At 37.4% G+C, this 18,939-nt stretch overlaps 2 protein-coding genes across 3 annotated transcripts; one reads left to right on the top strand and one right to left on the bottom strand.

Moving 5' to 3' along the window:
- Positions 1-2,306: 2,306 nt before the first annotated feature.
- Positions 2,307-11,866, top strand: LOC126585678 (protein GIGANTEA-like). The gene is made up of 15 exons (XM_050250150.1): positions 2,307-2,478; positions 2,853-3,134; positions 3,346-3,417; positions 3,529-3,583; positions 3,696-3,838; positions 4,064-4,338; positions 5,810-5,865; positions 6,136-6,376; positions 6,492-6,642; positions 7,655-7,864; positions 8,029-9,570; positions 9,778-9,846; positions 10,123-10,341; positions 11,132-11,224; positions 11,364-11,866. The coding sequence occupies exons 2-15, from the start codon at positions 3,048-3,050 to the stop codon at positions 11,661-11,663; spliced, it is 3,513 nt and encodes a 1,170-aa protein (XP_050106107.1). The 5' UTR covers positions 2,307-2,478; positions 2,853-3,047; the 3' UTR covers positions 11,664-11,866.
- Positions 11,867-12,416: 550 nt separating this feature from the next.
- Positions 12,417-15,881, bottom strand: LOC126585679 (UDP-rhamnose/UDP-galactose transporter 6). 2 transcript variants are annotated; one of them, XM_050250151.1, is made up of 6 exons: positions 15,676-15,881; positions 14,564-14,808; positions 14,026-14,210; positions 13,728-13,928; positions 13,420-13,581; positions 12,417-13,030 (listed from the first exon to the last, which is right to left on the bottom strand). In XM_050250151.1, exons 2-6 carry the CDS (start codon positions 14,688-14,690, stop codon positions 12,701-12,703), a joined length of 1,005 nt encoding a protein of 334 aa, XP_050106108.1. In that variant the 5' UTR covers positions 14,691-14,808; positions 15,676-15,881; the 3' UTR covers positions 12,417-12,700. The 2 variants fall into 2 exon arrangements, with proteins under 2 accessions (XP_050106108.1, XP_050106109.1); XM_050250152.1 differs by having other exon boundaries at positions 14,564-14,789.
- Between the last annotated feature and the right edge of the window lie 3,058 nt (positions 15,882-18,939).

Raw genomic sequence — 18,939 nt, 5'->3', positions numbered from 1 at the left:
CCGCGATGGGGGACTATACGCATTCTAGAGGTGATGATGATTGGTTGTACCTGGTACATTTTATAGGCGATCATATTTGGTTAGTTCCGTTGAGTAGTCCAGAACCCGAGGTTGTTGAATTTCGTGAAGTGGCCTAAAATCCCATTATTTGGAGAAGTAGGCTTGGCCTAACTGTGTCACTCTAGCATTAGTTTTATATATATATTTGTGTTGATGGTTTCGAGAGTCTTGTGAATTGAGTTAGAAAAGATGTTGGACGTCTGAGTGACTCCTTCGAGATTTTCTATGATTTGATTATGATTTCATAAGGTATGAATTTAGAAGATATGGGAATGATTGTTATTACTTGATCAAATTAATTAATTAATTAATGCGGCTAGAGAATGGCTTTGTGTTTCGTTGGCTCTTAAATATAATGTGTGTTGTGAATTGCAATATCATGATGAGACATAATAATTTATATGTTGGATGGGAGAGAAATCATGTTTTCGTGGGGATTGGTTATGTAGCCTGAGTCCAGGAATTACATGTTGACTGGTTATAATAAATGATTGAAGAATGCTATGCTTTTCTGCTTGAACTTAGTGGAATAAACGTCTGATTTTGTGATAAGTGAACTACAAATGACTTGATCCCTATCGAGGGTACGTAGGCAGTCTAACGAGGAGGTTAGATGCAGCCATAAGGTAAACGAAAAATTACTTTGCAATTTGATTCTCAAGTTATGATTGGCCATATCCTGGAGATGGGTATGTGAGATATACGAGTATTTGGTGACGTCACGTGTCGATCTTGGACGTATGTCGGGATTGGGGCATGACACATCCGTAAAAGGCCATTCTGATTTCCCAAGGCCTTACTCGATGAATCGACGAGCAGTGATACTAAAGCTCTCAAAATGCAAAGCATATGATGACGCTACCAAGTGCCGCCTATTCCCTACCTCCTTAAGAGGGGCGTCATGAGACTGATTTAGTAGAGTGAAAAGTATTGCCAGAAACTATTTTTTCGGTAAAATAAGTTCTTAAATTCATTAAAAACTGACAATTTCATCTCTACTATTATATTCAAAGCTATTCTATCTAATTTGTTGTCAACTTAAGCCACCAATGACTTGCACGTGACATATTTTAGAAGGTAATATCATTATTTTCTCATCTATAAGTCTTTAACATTGCATAGTGGTTGTGAATATGTTATAATTTTCCCTCTAAAGTTAATTCTTGTACACTCTTTTTTTGAGAAAAAATTAAACCTTAAACTCATGAAAAACTAACATCAATCTTCTAAAGTATATCACATGCAATGCACGCGACTTAAATTGACAAAAAAATGAATAGAATATATTTGAATCTATTAGGATGTAATTGGCAGATTTTAATTAATTTAGTTATTGATTTTCTAAAAAAAAAAAAAGTTTAGGAATTTAATTTCACTCTAGAAATAATTCAATGACTAAATTAACACATTACTCTATACTAAATGCACACAAATTTCTTGTAGTTCGTTTCGATACCAATTTTTTACTTCATCTTCTCCCTTGTATTCAGTCCAAATAGAAATATTCTTCCTGTTTATTCAAATAGTAGTAAATCTATTTTAAGGGGTTGGTCTAGTGGAAAGTGAGTACATGTTTGAAACTCTCAACATGAGTTCAAACCCTCATGGAAGCATTCTTTAGGGACACTGGCTTTATATTGACGTAATGTTTAACTTGGGCACCAAAAGTATGATGCTGTCTCATGTAGTACTGATAATGTTATAAGAAGTCAGATAGCTCATACATTAAAAAATAGCAAGAATTCTCGATTGAACACATTTAAAACAAACATTTCTATATTATTATTTGGGGACAATATATTTCGAAAGAGGATCCCCTCTGAATCCTCAAATCATGTACGTTAATCATACATCGTGCAGTTAATTTTTGTTAGGTATTGTTCATGTTTAATTTTAAATAAAAATATTTAAAATGATTTACGACCGCACAATATATGATGAACATACATGATTTGAGGATTTCCAGGTTCCTCACCAAGATGATTTGAAGAGAATCCGCACTCGTATATTTCTATATTAATATTTTTCATGATGTTGAGGTATTTTTTGTTTTTTGTCATATGAGATATAATATGTATTGTATGTAGTGTATGTATGTCTATGTCATGTGTCCATGATGGACATCCATGCATGTGTCACATGACGTGCCATTCGGCCATCCTAGCGAGAGGAAAATATCATTGCCACGTATGCACAAATCTAGAGAGCAAGCCTAAGGCCTTGTAAAGATCTCCTCTCTCTCTCCTCTCTCTCTCTCCTCTCTCTATAGCTCTCTACCAAAACTACAGCATCTTAAAAATATTCCAACTATAAAGGAAGATAAAAGGAAAATAAATAACGAAGCTGATTTTACAGTGAACACTTTCCAGCATTAAGATCCGAAACATTTCCAAGAAAAAGCTCTCAGAGAAGCCCCAGGTATTTGTATTATTTCAAAATTTTTATGGGAAGTTTCGGATTTTTACAGTTCTTGGCATGTTATTTATTTGATTTTCTGAATTTTGTGATGTGCGTGTCTTTGCATTTAAATTACAAAAAGATATGATTTTGAAGCTACCCATTTTCATTAATTCGATATTTTTCAATCATTTGCCAGATTTTGAGAAGGAAATTAGCTCATCAGTTGAATTTTTAGGTGCTAGTTCATAGCTACTCACATGGGTCTTGTATATTTATTTTCACTAATTTTTCTGATTATTTTAATTATTTAATGTTCATCTGAATGATTGGAAATTTTGGAATTTGTTTATTTTTTTTCCTGTAAATTTATATGTTGTACACTGCTTTCACAGCAATCAGATTGCAGTAATTTGGCATGAAGTTATCAAGATTTGAAAGTTTTGAAGATTTTGTGAAAGGCACAGACTTGGATTTGTGAAGAACAGAGGGTTGGAAAGCTTTGTGGAATTTCTTGTGTGTCGTTTTATTGTGGTTGCAAAGTCGCCGTTTTGCCGCTGGATTAAAGTTATCTGGGAGATTAAGCTTCTATGGCTGCTACATCTGAAAGATGGTTTGATCGGCTGCAGTTCTCCTCATTGTTTGGGCCGCCCCCGCAGGACGCCCTACGACGGAAGGTGAACGCAAATATAATTCTTAATCTTGTGCATAATTATATTATATCTGTGGGTGTCTATATTTCTATTGTTAATTAAAACTAATCAGCGATTGGAAAAGATCAATTTCTTTCTCTTTCAGAGATTTATTTTTTGTTGCTATTTTCTGCCTCTAAACCTCCACAACAAGAACTGAAATAAATCTTTCCTTTTCGCTTTTTCCTTCCTGTAGGCACAAATTACTGCGTATGTGGACTACTTTGGTCAGTTTACATCAGAACAGTTTCCTGAGGATATTGCTGAGGTAAGCTCTTTTGAGTTTATGTCATGAGCATTGTCTTTGTGCAATTCAACTTGCTTGTATAGTTCAGATGTCTATATCAGATGTTTGTACTAATACATTGTCTGCTGACAGCTGATCCGCAACCGTTATCCATCAGAGGTGAAGCGTCTCTTTGATGATGTTCTAGGTATTCATACTTTACCTTGTTAATTATTATCTGATTAATTAGACCTTGCAGCTTATATTATGTCGTCTCGTGGTTGAGTAATGACTGCTTTTTCTACTTGGACATATTCCAGCTATGTTTGTCCTTCATCACCCTGAGCATGGGCATGCTGTTATCCTACCAATTATTTCATGCATCATTGATGGTACCCTGGCGTATAAGAGCAGTAGCCCTCCGTTTGCTTCGTTCATATCATTAGTCTGCCCAAGCAGTGAGGTGATAACATATCGAATTAATCTTGCCATTTGGAATTTTCATTTTTCAGTTCAATGTAATACCGAGACTGTTTCTTTCTTGATGAACTGTATCTCGCACTTAAGTTTCATTTCAACAGAAGTTTCTGTCTTGCTTATTCTTTAACAAAACAGGAATGTTTGCTATGTAGCAGAAAATTCAAAAGTATTATTTATTTACTTATTTGTATCTTCCCGTTTTTCACAGAAAGAGTATTCTGAGCAGTGGGCTCTGGCATGTGGGGAGATTTTGCGAATTTTAACTCATTACAATCGGCCCATATACAAGGTGGAACAACAGAATTGTGAAACAGAAAGAAGCAGTAGTGGGAGCCATGCCACAACAAGTGACTCAGTTGATGGTGAATCCAGCCGTATACCTTTGGTACAACAAGAGAAGAAACCCATAAGGCCTTTGTCTCCTTGGATCACTGATATATTGCTTGCTGCACCTCTTGGCATCAGAAGTGATTACTTCCGCTGGTGAGTGCACAGTTTGGTTGAGTGTCTGTTGTTATTTTTGTTGAAAGTCATAAGCATTGTGGTTTTGATTTCAAGTCACATGCATATGTGCAAACCAGGACCCACTCCAATCAAAAGTAAAACAGTAAACTACAGAGCTTTGTTTGTACGTGTTAGACTATTAAGTAGCAGTTCATCCGAAAGTGTTTTTGATTGTCCAAATGATATATTGACCAATGAGATAGTAACATATTAAACATGTCAACTATTCAAAATCATTTTCCTTCCTGTGGTTTGGTGGGTGTTTGTAGCAAATTTCATGGTCCTGCGTTGTTCTCATCCCACCAGGACTTTCTTAAATAGATAACTCCGTTATAGAAAAGTTTAGGATGCTTAAGCTTCCAAGGTCTCTTAATTTGATTTTCTAACTTAGAACAACACTAACGACTGCCTGACAACAATATGAAATATATTTTGTAGCTTTAATTTGAATGTTTTAGGATCTTGCTCTGGACTTTAATCTTCACACTGGTCTCATAAAATTTTTTTAGACGAGTACAATTTACAGAAAGGAAATGGGTTATTAGGGTTCAGGGCAATTATGAGATTTAATGTTTTTATTCATTCAGTAAGTTCATCATGTGAACCTCTGTTATTATTGTCTTAGCATTGCATCTACTGTTCAAACATGAACCATGGGCTTTTGTCACTTTCACTAAGGGTATGTTTGGGTGAGGGACTTTTTAAATTCCAAGGGATTTAGGCCAAGGAAGACATGGATCACAAGAAGTTTTAGATAGGAGGGATTAGAAATGCACAACATGGGCATTACAAAGGTATGCAAGAGGGATTTGCAAATCCCTCTCACATGTCTTTGCAGTACTCAACTCCTGCACCACTTGATTTAAATAATTAAGAGCAATGAGTGTAGCGATGATGTCACAAGATAATGGTGAAGTATTGGGCAACCATGCTATTGCTACTATTAGTAAGCACGGCCAACTGTTGGCACTCTCTGCACTGCCATATGTGATGAAATGTAATATCATCAACTCATGAATACGAAATATGGAAAGTTTTGTTATTAAACAAATATATCAAGTGATGAGTACATCCTATTTGATTCCTGAAATGAAAGGAAAAATATGACAACAGGAGAGGGAAGTCTGTTTTGATAACCTATATTTCTGTATTCCATTCTTAATTATTGTTTTTTTTAATTTAGTTTTTGTGCATGTAAATGATACAAGGGTAGACCCATAGAAGATTAAACTCTGAAGGAGGTTGGAATATTCCTTGTGGTCCACTATTTATGTAAATATGTTTTATGTTGGAGATAAATTCTTCATTAGTCCAATAGCAGTTTCATGTTACTCATTGTTCACAACTTCAAAAGAAAGTTTAAATGCTATCAAATGTTGAGCAAATCATTTCATCTTGCTCTCTTCTTATTCAATCTCATGTAATTTAAAAACCTATGTATGCTTTACAGGTGCAGTGGGGTTATGGGAAAATATGCTGCTGGAGAGCTCAAGCCGCCATCAACTGGTTAGTTAAAAATTCCTTCACTAGTATAGAATGCAATGTTGCTGCGATTATTTTTTAGTGTCATGCATAAAATGAATTTTTTTCTGCAAGCATCAGTTAAAATGTAACATAGAATCTGACTGTACGGCAGTTTATGTATAACATTCAGGTGGAATGTAAAGGAAAATAGCATAAAAATATCCTAAAAATCTTATATATTTAATTATTTATATTATATAGAATTCACAATGAATGATTTTCTTTTTCTTTTTCTGTTTTCTCCTCTCTTAGCTTCTTCTCGTGGATCTGGAAAACATCCGCAGCTCATGCCATCAACTCCAAGGTGGGCTGTTGCAAACGGTGCTGGAGTTATATTAAGTGTTTGCGATGAGGAAGTTGCTCGCTATGAGACTGCTACTTTGACAGCAGTCGCTGTCCCTGCACTTCTTCTTCCTCCTCCAACTACAGCTTTGGATGAACATCTAGTGGCAGGGCTACCAGCTCTTGAGCCATATGCACGCTTATTTCATAGGTAAATCTTCAAACTTCCCTCTCCCGAGCCACTACAAAAGGAAATAAATCTTTGTTATTCTGTATACCTGACTGAGTTTTCCTGATATTTATCAATTTCTTACATCATGCAATAGGTATTATGCCATTGCTACTCCAAGTGCCACTCAAAGACTTCTTCTTGGACTTCTAGAAGCACCACCATCCTGGGCTCCTGATGCACTTGATGCAGCTGTACAGTTAGTGGAACTCCTTCGTGCTGCCGAGGATTATGCATCTGGCATAAGGGTAAGCTGGACACTAGTGATTGCAAATGTTTAATATAATCTGATGCTATGCTGGTGATCAATATCAAGCTTGATTTGAAGATATATTACTTCATCTTTCTGGCCACAATTTTTTTTGGCATCTCATGTATTGCCTGCTTTAGAATGGATTAGTAAATGTTTGATCTGCAAGAATATCTTTTAAAATGGTTTTCTCATCTCAGATATATCTACTCTCTACTAGCATTGGCTGGAGAGGAGTATCATAATAGTTGCTTATTTTATTTGAATTTTTTTTCAGTGGTATCTTCTTGAGTACATTCTATGAAGTAATCTCCATTCCACTATACATATACCATAGTCTTTTGTTTCTTGCAACATTCTGAAAATTGAGCCTGACTTATCCTAAATCAACTGGTGTGTCATTTTTATGCAAGTGTTAAAAAAAAAAAAACAGTTTTTTTTAAGCTCTGATAAAGAAACAAACTTTTTCAAGCTTATTGACATCTAAATTACCCAGACTATCACCATCAGAAACATTCTGCAAAGTCACGATGCCAAGGGCATCCTTCCTTTTAACTGGTTGATGCTGCAGAAGCAAGATCTAGTGTGTGCCCTCTGATCATATGTATGGACTGTCGGAAACCTAATCAAGTTAGAGCATATTATTTTGATTGATGCTGATCCTTAGAAGGCAGAAAATAGGGGGAAACCATTCCATTACTACATTGTCTGATATTATCTTTATCAATTTTCATACTTCAAGAGACAGTTAGATGTACTTGTGTAACCTATACAGTTGATTGCACACATTAATTAATTTTTAATCTTTTAATGTATGCCATGTTGTGTAGACAAATGTAATTATATCCAAGCTTCTAGAACAGCAGTCCACTAATAAGCTGAAAGTTCCCATAAGCCATCCCTCTCTCTCGTGCTCCTTTAGTGGAAAATATTTGATTTGTAGCGTCTCTGAAAACTGATTGATGCAGCACTTTAATGGTGCTCTTATTTTTTTTCTTTTGTTCATGTAGCTTCCTAGGAACTGGATGCATTTGCATTTCTTGCGGGCAATTGGGACTGCAATGTCCATGAGAGCAGGTATAGCAGCTGATGCTGCAGCAGCTTTACTTTTCCGAATACTCTCACAGCCTGCATTGCTTTTCCCTCCACTAAGACAAGTTGATGGAGTTGAAGTTCAGCATGAGCCCTTGGGTGGTTACATCTCAAGCTACAAGAAACAGGTACCCGTTAATAACTTTTAGTATTTCAGGTTTTTATGCTTCAGCTGCTAAAATGCACTTTGATCTCATTTCTTTTTTTTTGGCACTGTTTAATCATAATTTTTTGTCCACGAATAAGTACTAATTGAGCCTAAATACTACCCCAAAAAAAAACTATTGACCAGATTGAACTTCCTGCGGCGGAAGCAACAATTGAAGCTACTGCCCAAGGGATTGCTTCTATGCTTTGTGCCCATGGGCCTGAGGTTGAATGGCGAATTTGTACCATATGGGAAGCTGCCTATGGCCTCATTCCTTTAAGTTCCTCTGCAGTTGACCTTCCTGAGATTATTGTTGCCACTCCATTACAACCTCCAATTTTATCGTGGAATCTGTATATACCCCTCCTTAAGGTCTTGGAGTATCTTCCTCGTGGAAGTCCTTCTGAGGCATGTCTTATGAAGATATTTGTTGCCACTGTTGAAGCGATTCTTCAGAGAACATTTCCGTCTGAGTCCTCTAGAGAGAAAAACCGGAAAACAAGGTACCTTTTTGGCTTGGGGTCGGCCTCAAAAAACCTGGCTGTGGCAGAGCTGCGTACAATGGTTCATTCACTATTCTTAGAATCCTGTGCCTCAGTAGAGCTTGCTTCACGTTTACTTTTTGTTGTGTTAACCGTATGTGTCAGTCATGAAGCACAGTCAAATGGTAGCAAGAAAGCAAGAGTTGATGAAAGTTTCCCACCAGATGAGAGCATTGAAGAATCAGAAAAGATGTCTGATAAGCAGAGAGACAGAACTAAAAAGACCAAAAAACAAGGGCCAGTAGCAGCATTTGATTCTTATGTTCTGGCTGCTGTTTGTGCTCTTGCATGTGAGCTTCAGTTGTTCCCTTTGATTTCAAAGGGGACTAATCATGCTCACTCTAAAAATGGAAAAAATGTAGCGAAGCCTGCCAAAGTAAATGTATGCACTAATGAGTTTCAAAGTAGTGTAGACTCAGCAGTTTGTCACACACGCAGAATATTATCGATCTTGGAGGCACTTTTTTTGCTGAAGCCATCTACTATTGGCACTTCATGGAGTTACAGTTCAAATGAGATAGTTGCAGCAGCTATGGTTGCCGCTCATGTTTCTGAGTTATTTAGATGGTCGAAAGCTTGCATGCATGCGCTGTCTGTCTTGATGCGCTGTAAGTGGGACAGTGAAATTTCCTCCAGGGCAGCATCACTATACAACCTTATTGATTTCCACAGCAAGGCTGTTGCATCTATAGTTAACAAGGCTGAACCATTGGAAGCACACTTAATGCAAGTTCCAATTTGGAGGGATTCCTTCGTGTGTTTTGAAGGCAGAAAACTCAGTCAAGGTGGAAACAGTAGATGCTCTAATGTAGGTCAGCCATCTGCCTTGCAATGTGAGGATTCTTCACATTCAGAATCTAAACGCAAATCTGATATTGCATCATGTTCAAATGAGGGGTCCGGAAATACTATTGGTAAAGGTGTTGCAAGTTTCCCATTAGATGCTTCGGATTTGGCCAACTTTCTTACTAAGGACAGGCATATAGGATTTAGTTGCAGTGCACAGGTTCTTCTTAGATCCGTACTCACAGAGAAACAAGAGCTGTGTTTCTCAGTTGTCTCACTGTTGTGGTACAAGTTAATTGCAGCTCCTGAAACCCAACCTTCTGCAGAAAGCACTTCTGCTCAACAAGGATGGCGGCAGGTAATATTATATTTCTTGTGTCACTTTGCATGACTTGTCATGGCAGTCTTTTCCAATATTATTAATTTATTAGCAGGTTTTGTGTTTCTATATGCTGCTCTGGATCAGTGATTTCATTGGATACATTTGCACTGCACTTTATTTGAGATATTGTTGCCCCTTTTTTCATTATGTATAATGTTTGACAAGTCATTTTTAAATCTTTAGGTTGTTGATGCATTATGCAATGTTGTCTCAGCAACACCAAAAAAAGCAGCCACAGCAGTCGTTCTTCAGGTCTGAATTTTGTCTCGCTTGAACACTACATGATTTTTTAGTTATTTATTTTTTCAGGCGATACCATGTAGGCCTTCATTGATATATACTGAAAAACTAGATCTTTTATTGCAAAGTAACAAATCCAAAAGTATTGTTTCTTCTTAATTCGTTTTCAATACCTGATTTTGGAAGAGTTGTTTCTTGGATGGTGCCCAAAACATTGGCTTTGTTATTTTAGCGTTATTAAATTGCATCATTGGTTTAGTTGGTTTCATGACCTTGTACTCATGTCAGGCGGAGAGGGAACTGCAACCTTGGATTGCCAAAGATGATGATCAAGGTCAGAAGATGTGGAGAATCAACCAGCGAATTGTGAAATTGATTGTGGAGTTAATGAGAATTCATGATAGCCCGGAGTCATTGGTAATTTTGTCAAGTGCCTCAGATCTACTTTTGCGTGCCACCGATGGGATGCTTGTTGATGGAGAAGCTTGCACCTTGCCCCAACTGGAGGTAAACACACGACTACGTTAATGTTTGTGGCCTATGACTTTTGTTAACTAAGCTGAGACATGAATATTAGTATCTTTTTCTCTTTTTAGCAACTGTATGAACACCGTCGACCTTCTATGTCTGGACTGAAGGTGGATTTCACCACCGGGCAGTCCCTTTTTGATCTGCCATACTTCCATTTCAAAACATAAACCATCCTCAACTAGTGTCCCTATTTCATATAAGCTTTTTGAATTGTATATTCGTAAATAAGCAATACACATAAGATTGCCGAAGGCTCAAAACATTAAAATAGAAACAAATTTATAATCTAAACTTGGTGAATCTATATCCAAATAAATCAGGGTTGGCAAGTGAATTTCTTTCACCTTTTGCTCCCATCTAATCTCATTTTCATCGTTGATAATTATGTCTTTGCCCATTTCTATCCGTTTCAATGTTGGGCAGCCCTCAAATCTTTGGGCTTCATGCTAGAATCAAATCACTTTTTTGTACCACGTAGATATGGCACATTACTGGATCATCTTTATTTTTATTCTTTTACACTTAAGCTTTACTTGGGGTTAATTTGATTCCCCTTTTTCCCCCTCTAATATCACTATCGTCATTCATTATTTCATCTTTCCTAATATTGTTACTCAAACCATTTTTTATCCTCATTTACAATTATCTCTGATGCTACCTTACAAAATTTTTTTCGTATAGCATAGCGTGAGTACATATAAATATAAATTTTCAATTTCGTTGACCTTCAATGTGTTAATGCATCAATCTGTGTATAAATTGGCAGCTACTGGAAGCAACAGCTAGAGCAATTCAGCCTATGCTAGAGTGGGGAGAATCTGGGCTAGCAGTCGCAGATGGCCTTTCAAACCTGCTAAAGGTAAATAGCCATAATTAATTGATACAATCGCTGATACGACCCTAGGACATTTCAGAAAGAAAGAAGGAAGTGCTTTATTTCATTTTAGTGTTTAAGAGAAACGGCAAGTTATGTGATAAATCTGCTCCAATGAATGCAGTGTCGTCTGCCAGCCACCATCCGATGCCTTTCTCATCCCAGTGCACATGTGCGTGCTCTGAGCACATCAGTTCTTCGCGATATCTTGCAAGCCAGTTCAATTAGACCTAACCCTAATCCGGTGGAGATAGATGGTATCCATGGTCCGTCCTATAAGTATTTTAACTTAGATGTCATTGACTGGCAAGGTGATATAGAAAAGTGCTTGACATGGGAAGCTCATAGCCGACTTGCGACTGGAATGCAGATTAAATTTCTTGATACTGCCGCAAAGGAATTGGGTTGTGGTATTTCCTTGTGATATCGATTATCTTCTTCCGGTGTATAATTTTTTTCACGTGACTCACACAGTAGATACTTGCATCTTTGTTGCCTTGAAAGAGATGAGTTTGCAGGTAAGTAGATATTCATTTTGTTCTTGTGGATATAAAGGTGGATATATTGTCAGAATTTTCTTTTCCGAAGAGACGTTATGATCCCTTATGGAAAGAGATTTGAGCCCTATCCTGTGTTTAATTGTTGTCCAAGTCTTCATGTTAAAAGTTTTAATTTCGAGCGTCGGGCGAGTTGAATGATAGGATAATCTACACTAACTCATCTAAACTACAGGAGGAGGATTTGAACAGACAGGACCTCGAACACTCCTAAACCCTGAATGCTCTTAATTAATGCCAGTTCCGAAAATAATTGGATTATTATTCTGTGGAAGTGTATTTTTCAATGTTGGTTCCCTTGAGAGCTTACTATCGCTGAAAAGAGCTGATCGGAAGTTGCTTTCCGGTGGCCATTAAGCCAAGTTAGGTTTTACGGGGTGGAAAGGCTACTTCCCTCTGGCCATTTAAGCTGCGTTAGGGGTTACGGTGTGGAAAGGGATTTCAGAAGCAGCCCGGACGCTGCTTTTTAAAGCCGCTGCCACAAGAAGTAGCCGGTGCTCCGCCCTTAATAATAATTACAGGCTACTTCCGATAAGCTCTTAAGCACGTCCGTAAGGCAACCACTGATAGTGTGAAAAGTTACAGTTAATGACATAGTAAAGAATTAAACAAAAATCCGATACGCTCTCAAGGTAACTTCTGATTCAAAAGAAAGCTGAAAAATACAAGAGCTCAAAAAAAACACAAAAATAATTACTACGATTATGATGATGTAAACAAAAAAAATTGAAATTGGTATAAAGAGTTTTCCCTATCTTTGATGTATCCATTCCCCCAAAGGGACTGAATAGCAGGACAAGAAATCGAAATTCGGAGGCTAAATAATCAGAAAATTTTAGGTTTGTAACCTCAAATCATTTAAGAATTTCCTGATATCAGCCATTTCTACTTAAACTGAACGAATTTAAACTTTTCCGTCATGTTCAGTAGATTCAGGAAAACCACCGTGTTTTTGTTGCCTGCTTGTAGGGAGAGAGTGGCTCCGACGCTCCTTTCCACCGGGCTTAGACGAGGCATTTCCATACCAAATCATCCCAACCACAGCTATGATCATTCCCAAAACAACATGCAGATTCAGACCCTCCTTCCCAAAGAAAAAGAACCCCATGATCAAAACAAGAATTGTCTTCATATGCCCCAGTACTTGGAAGGACACAGCGGTAAATCTTCCAATACAAATGAACTGGCTGAGATTGGTGCCTACCGCAATTGTGCATGAGAGAATTATAAACATCTGCAGACACAAGGGTTCAGAGTGAATTTGAATGACATTTCCGTAAAATCAAAATATCATAAAACTTGAAGACAAATGAAGAAGTTAATCACTTTGAAATTGTACAGATTAAAGTAGCAAAGCTCTATATTAACAATATCATACGCTAAAAGTTTTTCAAGCTTCATGTCACAAATTCACATATTCCGAGCATGATTGAGGTACAGAAGAAAACAGGGAAACACTACTAATGTCAATGTATAGCTTGATGCTCAATTTCAGCTGTAAAAATAGATAATAATACGCTAACCAATAATTAAAATCATTAACATGAGTGAATCATTAGCATAACAATGACGTCGTTTTATAAAAGGACCTATCCTGTTCATACTGGTGTAAATGATACTTACCAGAGATCCATAGTTATAGTCATAGGCATCAACTCTCTTGTTTGTCAACCAATAGTCAAGGAAGGGGCCGAGTAACAGAAGAGATCCAGCCTGGGCCGGAGCAGTATGTCCCAACAGACTGAAAGAACCAAGTGAATATTTCCGTTGAAGAAAGTGCACGTACTGCAATTAAAGATTTGACTTAACTTTTAGATAAGGCAATATGAAAATTTAAGAGCTTGACAAAATTGCAGCTTGGGGAGACCCATTGATGAGGATTTACTCTCTCTCTCTCTCTCTCTCAATGTGCCGAGGAATGGATAACTTACATATTGTTGTAGCGCAGTGCTCCATACAGCTATAAAGGCAGCAATGAAGCCCTTGGCATTGACACTCACATCAGTGACAGTGCAAACACCAACTCCCAAGAGAACAATTCCTATGCTCAACTTTGTGTCTCTTGAGTAACGAATCTTATCAAGAACAACTTCCAGTAAACATGACACGGGGATCATACTCAGCTTTGCTATCTGTCAATTATATCATTTATATTAGAGAAAATGTAACTCCCAAATATATTGCACTATTCAGTAGCTAAACCCAAATGCATCAAAACCCCAGCTATACCTGATAAAATCCCACTGAGTTCCACATTAGACTCACGTTCATTCCAACAATAGAGAAGTTAGCAAAGACCATAAATTTTAGAAGCTCAGAGACAGGTAGATGCGAGGGTTGAATGTATCCCAGCCACCTTAGAACAACCGTCATCAAAGTTGTCGTAGCAAAATGCAATCCGGTTAATGTTGTAGCTGAAAATTGTTTCAATTTAGAAGTGTATAAATACAAGTTATAAATAGCATGTTTATGGCTATATAAATTTTCTAGATTCATATCTCCGATAAACAAGTAAACAGAAAAACAACCAATTGATAAAGAAATTTTAAGGTTATAGAAGATTTCTAAATCCATACCAATGGATAAAAAAAAAAAAAAAAAAAAAAAACAAATTTAATAAAGTTTGCAGAAGAAATGCAAGAAAGGTGTTACTTTAATCCTAAGCTTTACTTTTTAAAACGATATAGGGGTCCAAAACCTGAACTCATATCAGAAACAACTCGACTCAAATCAAATCAATCATTAAAAAGAAAGAAGAATAATTTACCAAAACTGAAGCCGTATGTAGCCATTAGAGCTTTATTGACAATTATGATCCCAACAGAAGTTACGACATTGAACATCCATGCGGCTGCATCTGCCGCCTTCTTATCAGCTTTGCTAGTGGGAGCCATTTTGTTATCTCCTCCGTTCAACCAGCCACTGTAGAGTCTTTACCTCTCAGCCTCCAGAAAGGCATCCATATACATCCATATGAAGCCGGACAGTTTCACCTGCTTTCGGAACCAAAAACTTTAAAAAGAGAAAACTGAAACAAATAAGAAAACTGAAATTCCGCAATAAATTAAGACTGTTTAAACCTCAAGTATGATTCAACACATTGATGCCATGATTCTTTAAAAAAATAATTAAAAAATAAACAATATATTCCGTTATACATATGAATTTCATAAAACAACTATAACTTCAAATCACAATCATTCTTGTATAAAAGCTCCAAACTAATAAAATAACACTGTCCACCTTGCAAAAAGACAAAAAATCTGATCACAAAGATAAGGAGTCAGTAATTCGATCAGATATTGCCTACATCTCCTTGAGTGAAAACTGACTGAGCAGTTAAGTAATTCAAAGGAAAAACAGAGATGGGTGCTGCTGCTTTTCGTGCCCGGTTTCGAAAATACAGTCAAATCATCTAGTGCATTAACATTTTCCTCATTTCCTTATCAGCTAGTGCAACAATTCAGTGGGAGAGAGAGGGGAAGAGAAAGAAACTGAAAACCATTTTGACTCACAATTCACTGAACTAAGGAATTACCAGGACTTTCCATAACAGCACTGCACCAGTTCTTTTGGGTAAAGCCCATTTTTTCAAAAACACAAATGCACAAAAAGAACTCACATTGATTCAAATCCACAACAAAATTGCTAATCAACCACATACAGACCTACTGACATTCCAGATCAAACACACAAAAAACAATCAAATTCCAAGACAGATCTAACCCCCAATCAGATCCCAGAAATCCCAAGAAAAAACTGAGCCCAATTCAGCAGATCTGGTCGCAAAAGCCATCGATCACAGAAACACAGTAGCAGAAAAAGAAAAAAAAAAAGCCATGGAAAAGTAAGCGAGCAGTTCAGAAACAAGAAACGTACTTGTAGAATTGCAATGGAAAAGAAAGTTGGGATTTTGATTGGGGAGAGCGATGCGTATTCGTTTGGATGCTTGAAGTTTAATACGATTATGGGATTGGTTTCTGTGTTTTAGCAACCCAGTCGAGTCCCTCAGATTTGGAGAGAGAGAGAGAGAGAGAGTAGGCTAATAAGTGGAACACGAATGTTAGTTTATTTATGCTTTGCAATTACTAGTTGTGTGTGTTTGGCTAATTAATTTTGTAGGTGCCACCTGATGCACCAAATTTTTTGGTGACAATTTATACATCAATTTCTGAAATGTTAAAGGCATAAAAATTAAAACCTAATTTGGTAAGACTAATCATTCTTATACAATTTAGTTTGTTTGATTCAAATTTCATTATTTTCCTTGAAAATTGAACATCTACTATGTGTTAATGGTTGCAAGTTAAGCGAGGGAATGAGGTTGTGTAAATAGTTGAGAGATTAGGGTCAGGTGATTGTGGTAACCAATTTTCACCAGTTTCATAGAGGACACCACATGTATTAGAGCGAGCTTAACTGATAAGACCATAGCGTTTTTGCCAACATTTAACCCTTGTATGTTGAACATTAAATACAACGGGGGATGACATTATGTGAATCGGAAGATGATTCTCTCCTCTTCCTTTCCCTCCTACTTGAATAGTTACGGTTAAATCACGTCAACATCTTATATTGATTTTTTTTTTTTATAAAGGGCCTCATGAGAAGCCAATTTTCAAAAAGGCCAAGCCTGCCTACAAAAACTCTTCTTCTATAAATACAACAATTGCAGCGTTGCGTTCTCCATCAAGAAGAAAAGGTGAAGAGTAAACTAAGGGGGCGTTTGTTGCACCGGACTATCTCGGACTGAACTAGCTTTAAGGACTAAGCTGGACTGGCTTAGACTATACTAAGCTGGACTAACTTAGTGAAGCGTTTGGTGCAGTGTTGGACTAAAAAACTGGATAATAACAAATTCAAATATTATATTATTTAATATATAAATTATTAATATTTTATTATGATCTTATCTTTTTCTCCATCTTTTCCTACCATTTCCATCCCACTCTCTCCCTCTTATCTTAGTTCTTCGTCCCACCCTCTCCCTTTTTTTTTCCTCCCAGCCTCTCGATTCCTGTCTCTCTCTCATTCCTGATCAAACTCCTTATCGATTCCAGTCTCTATTTCTCTGTCCTCCCTCCCTCTCTAGCTATGTGTTGTTCGAACGGAACCTCACGGCTTCATTTTTCCCAACGTGTTTTCCGGCCAATCCTCGTTGAATTGGATGAAGTTAGCACCGCCAAAAAATTCCTCACCATCCGTGGACCAAGATCTTAGCTTTGCATGCTCGAATCTGTCATGGATTCGAAGAAGCCCAAACAGGCCGAGACCTCCAGGGCATTTTCCGGCCACATTCGACCACCTTTTGGCCTCAATTCAGGTAGAATCGTAATCTTGTCACTCCCAACTTCAATTTGGTATATTTTATATGAAAGTTGGTTGTGAAATGGATCTGAAAGAAAGTCAGAAAGTTAATGATAGATCTAGGTGACCGGAGATGATGAGGAGTCTGTCAGGAGTGGTCGTTGAGCATGACGAGGACGAGAAAGAGGGGATAGTCTCAGCTAGTCCCATGGTTATTGGGGGGTCTCGCTAAGACCTCTTAGTGAAGGGTTTTGTCCATACGAGTCCCCTTTAGTCTCATTAATGTTAGTCCCAGCATGGAACAAACACGGTATTGGACTAACAGATAGTCCAGTTCGGTCCAGTCCCACTTAGTGAGGGCAAACAAACGCCCCCTAATTGCTCTCCGAGAAAGAATGCCTTACAAAATTTACAAAACGAAAGGCAAAGGCAGAAACCGAAGCTCCTCGACAATGCCTTCCAATGATGCTCTCCCAGAAAGAATGCCTTCCAAAATTTACAAAACGAAAGGCAAAGGCAGAAACCGAAGCTCCTCGACAATGCCTTCCAATGAGAAAAAGCTGATGTACCAATAGGATCATGAGCGCATCTTCACATCTTTTGACAAAATTATAGACCTCCCCGATAATCCCATTCCCACTGCACATTGAACCCGTGGACATCAGTTCCGTCACGCGAAAGAGCTCTGTCGTCTCAACCTCTCCCGCCCCAACCCCAACGCAAGAGGAGTTTGATCCAGATGAGTTCATTCAGGTGACACATCTCTCGTAACGTCTTAATCCCTAAAATCGAATCCTAGCTCCGATCAAGAAAAACGTTGAAAAAGGTGAGCACAAAAGTTGCATCTTCCGCTTGCAACGACGTGAAGAACATGTATAACCATGTTTACGTCGAGGAATTTGACCGCATACTGATGAAAAGAGATGCGAAGTTTGTCGATCACAACTACGCTAATGTAAAAAGAAGTAGAAGCTTCTTCATGACATTTGAGGTTCTTGCTATAATCCTCGAGTGCCTCAAGCGGGATGAATGGTTTACAAAGTGCGGGTTGTATGTTACCATAATCCCCAATTTTTCTCATCAAGCTAATTCGGATATCGTCATTGACGAAGTAGCCTGCAAGCTTGAATGTACTCAAGATGTTTGAAAAACTCACCACCATTTCGACCTCCATCTCCATTCATCTTGCTGTTGCACCAGTAATTTGAAGATCGCATCATACTTGCACCGATTCTCTTTCTCAATTTGACACATTGTTCTTTTGTTATTTTTAAACTGTTATTTTTTGTATAATTCACGTGTCATCGTATTATGAGAGTTCTAACTCACATGCATGACACGTGAGTTCACTAAACAAAAAATTTGACCCAATCTAGATAGAATGAATATGACAAATAAAAAGATAGAATGAATACATTAAAGTGTTGTAGTAAAATTCAAGAACTACATTGGCCGTTCTGAATTTAAGAGACTAAAATGAGGTGGGATGTCAATTTAAGGGATTTTTTATTAATATAAAAACCCTTCTTTGTCTTAACAAAGTGGTGCAGCTTCTGCTTATTATTAATTATGTATTAATTAAGTCATTTTAATACCTTTTTCAACTACAAATGATTGAATTTTATGTTTCGAGTCGTCCCAAAATGCTAAAAACAAAAAACTTATAGGCAAAATACGTTCATGAGTCATGACATAATACTGATTGATTAAAAAAAGTCGTGTATAAACAAATTCTGTAAAATCTGACCGAACTAGCTGAACCTTGCCTCCTATGGACAAAAACTTACCCTCTGTTTACCAATCCTTGAAGATGACATCGCTTAGACTTGCGACAAA

Source organism: Malus sylvestris, chromosome 10, assembly GCF_916048215.2.
Source record: "Malus sylvestris chromosome 10, drMalSylv7.2, whole genome shotgun sequence".
In the NCBI taxonomy this organism is placed as follows: domain Eukaryota; kingdom Viridiplantae; phylum Streptophyta; class Magnoliopsida; order Rosales; family Rosaceae; genus Malus; species Malus sylvestris.
This window is presented reverse-complemented; position numbering and strand designations above follow the sequence as displayed.

Coding starts and splice junctions, on each gene's coding strand:
- LOC126585678 (XM_050250150.1), top strand. CDS start 3,048: ATGGCTGCTACATCTGAAAGATGGTTTGATCGGCTGCAGTTCTCCTCA. Junction 5,866..6,135: donor GCTCAAGCCGCCATCAACTG/GTTAGTTAAAAA, acceptor CTCCTCTCTTAG/CTTCTTCTCGTGGATCTGGA. Junction 11,225..11,363: donor GCCTTTCAAACCTGCTAAAG/GTAAATAGCCAT, acceptor CAATGAATGCAG/TGTCGTCTGCCAGCCACCAT.
- LOC126585679 (XM_050250151.1), bottom strand. CDS start 14,690: ATGGCTCCCACTAGCAAAGCTGATAAGAAGGCGGCAGATGCAGCCGCA. Junction 14,211..14,563: donor TACATACGGCTTCAGTTTTG/GTAAATTATTCT, acceptor AACAATTTTCAG/CTACAACATTAACCGGATTG. Junction 13,929..14,025: donor ACTCAGTGGGATTTTATCAG/GTATAGCTGGGG, acceptor TATAATTGACAG/ATAGCAAAGCTGAGTATGAT.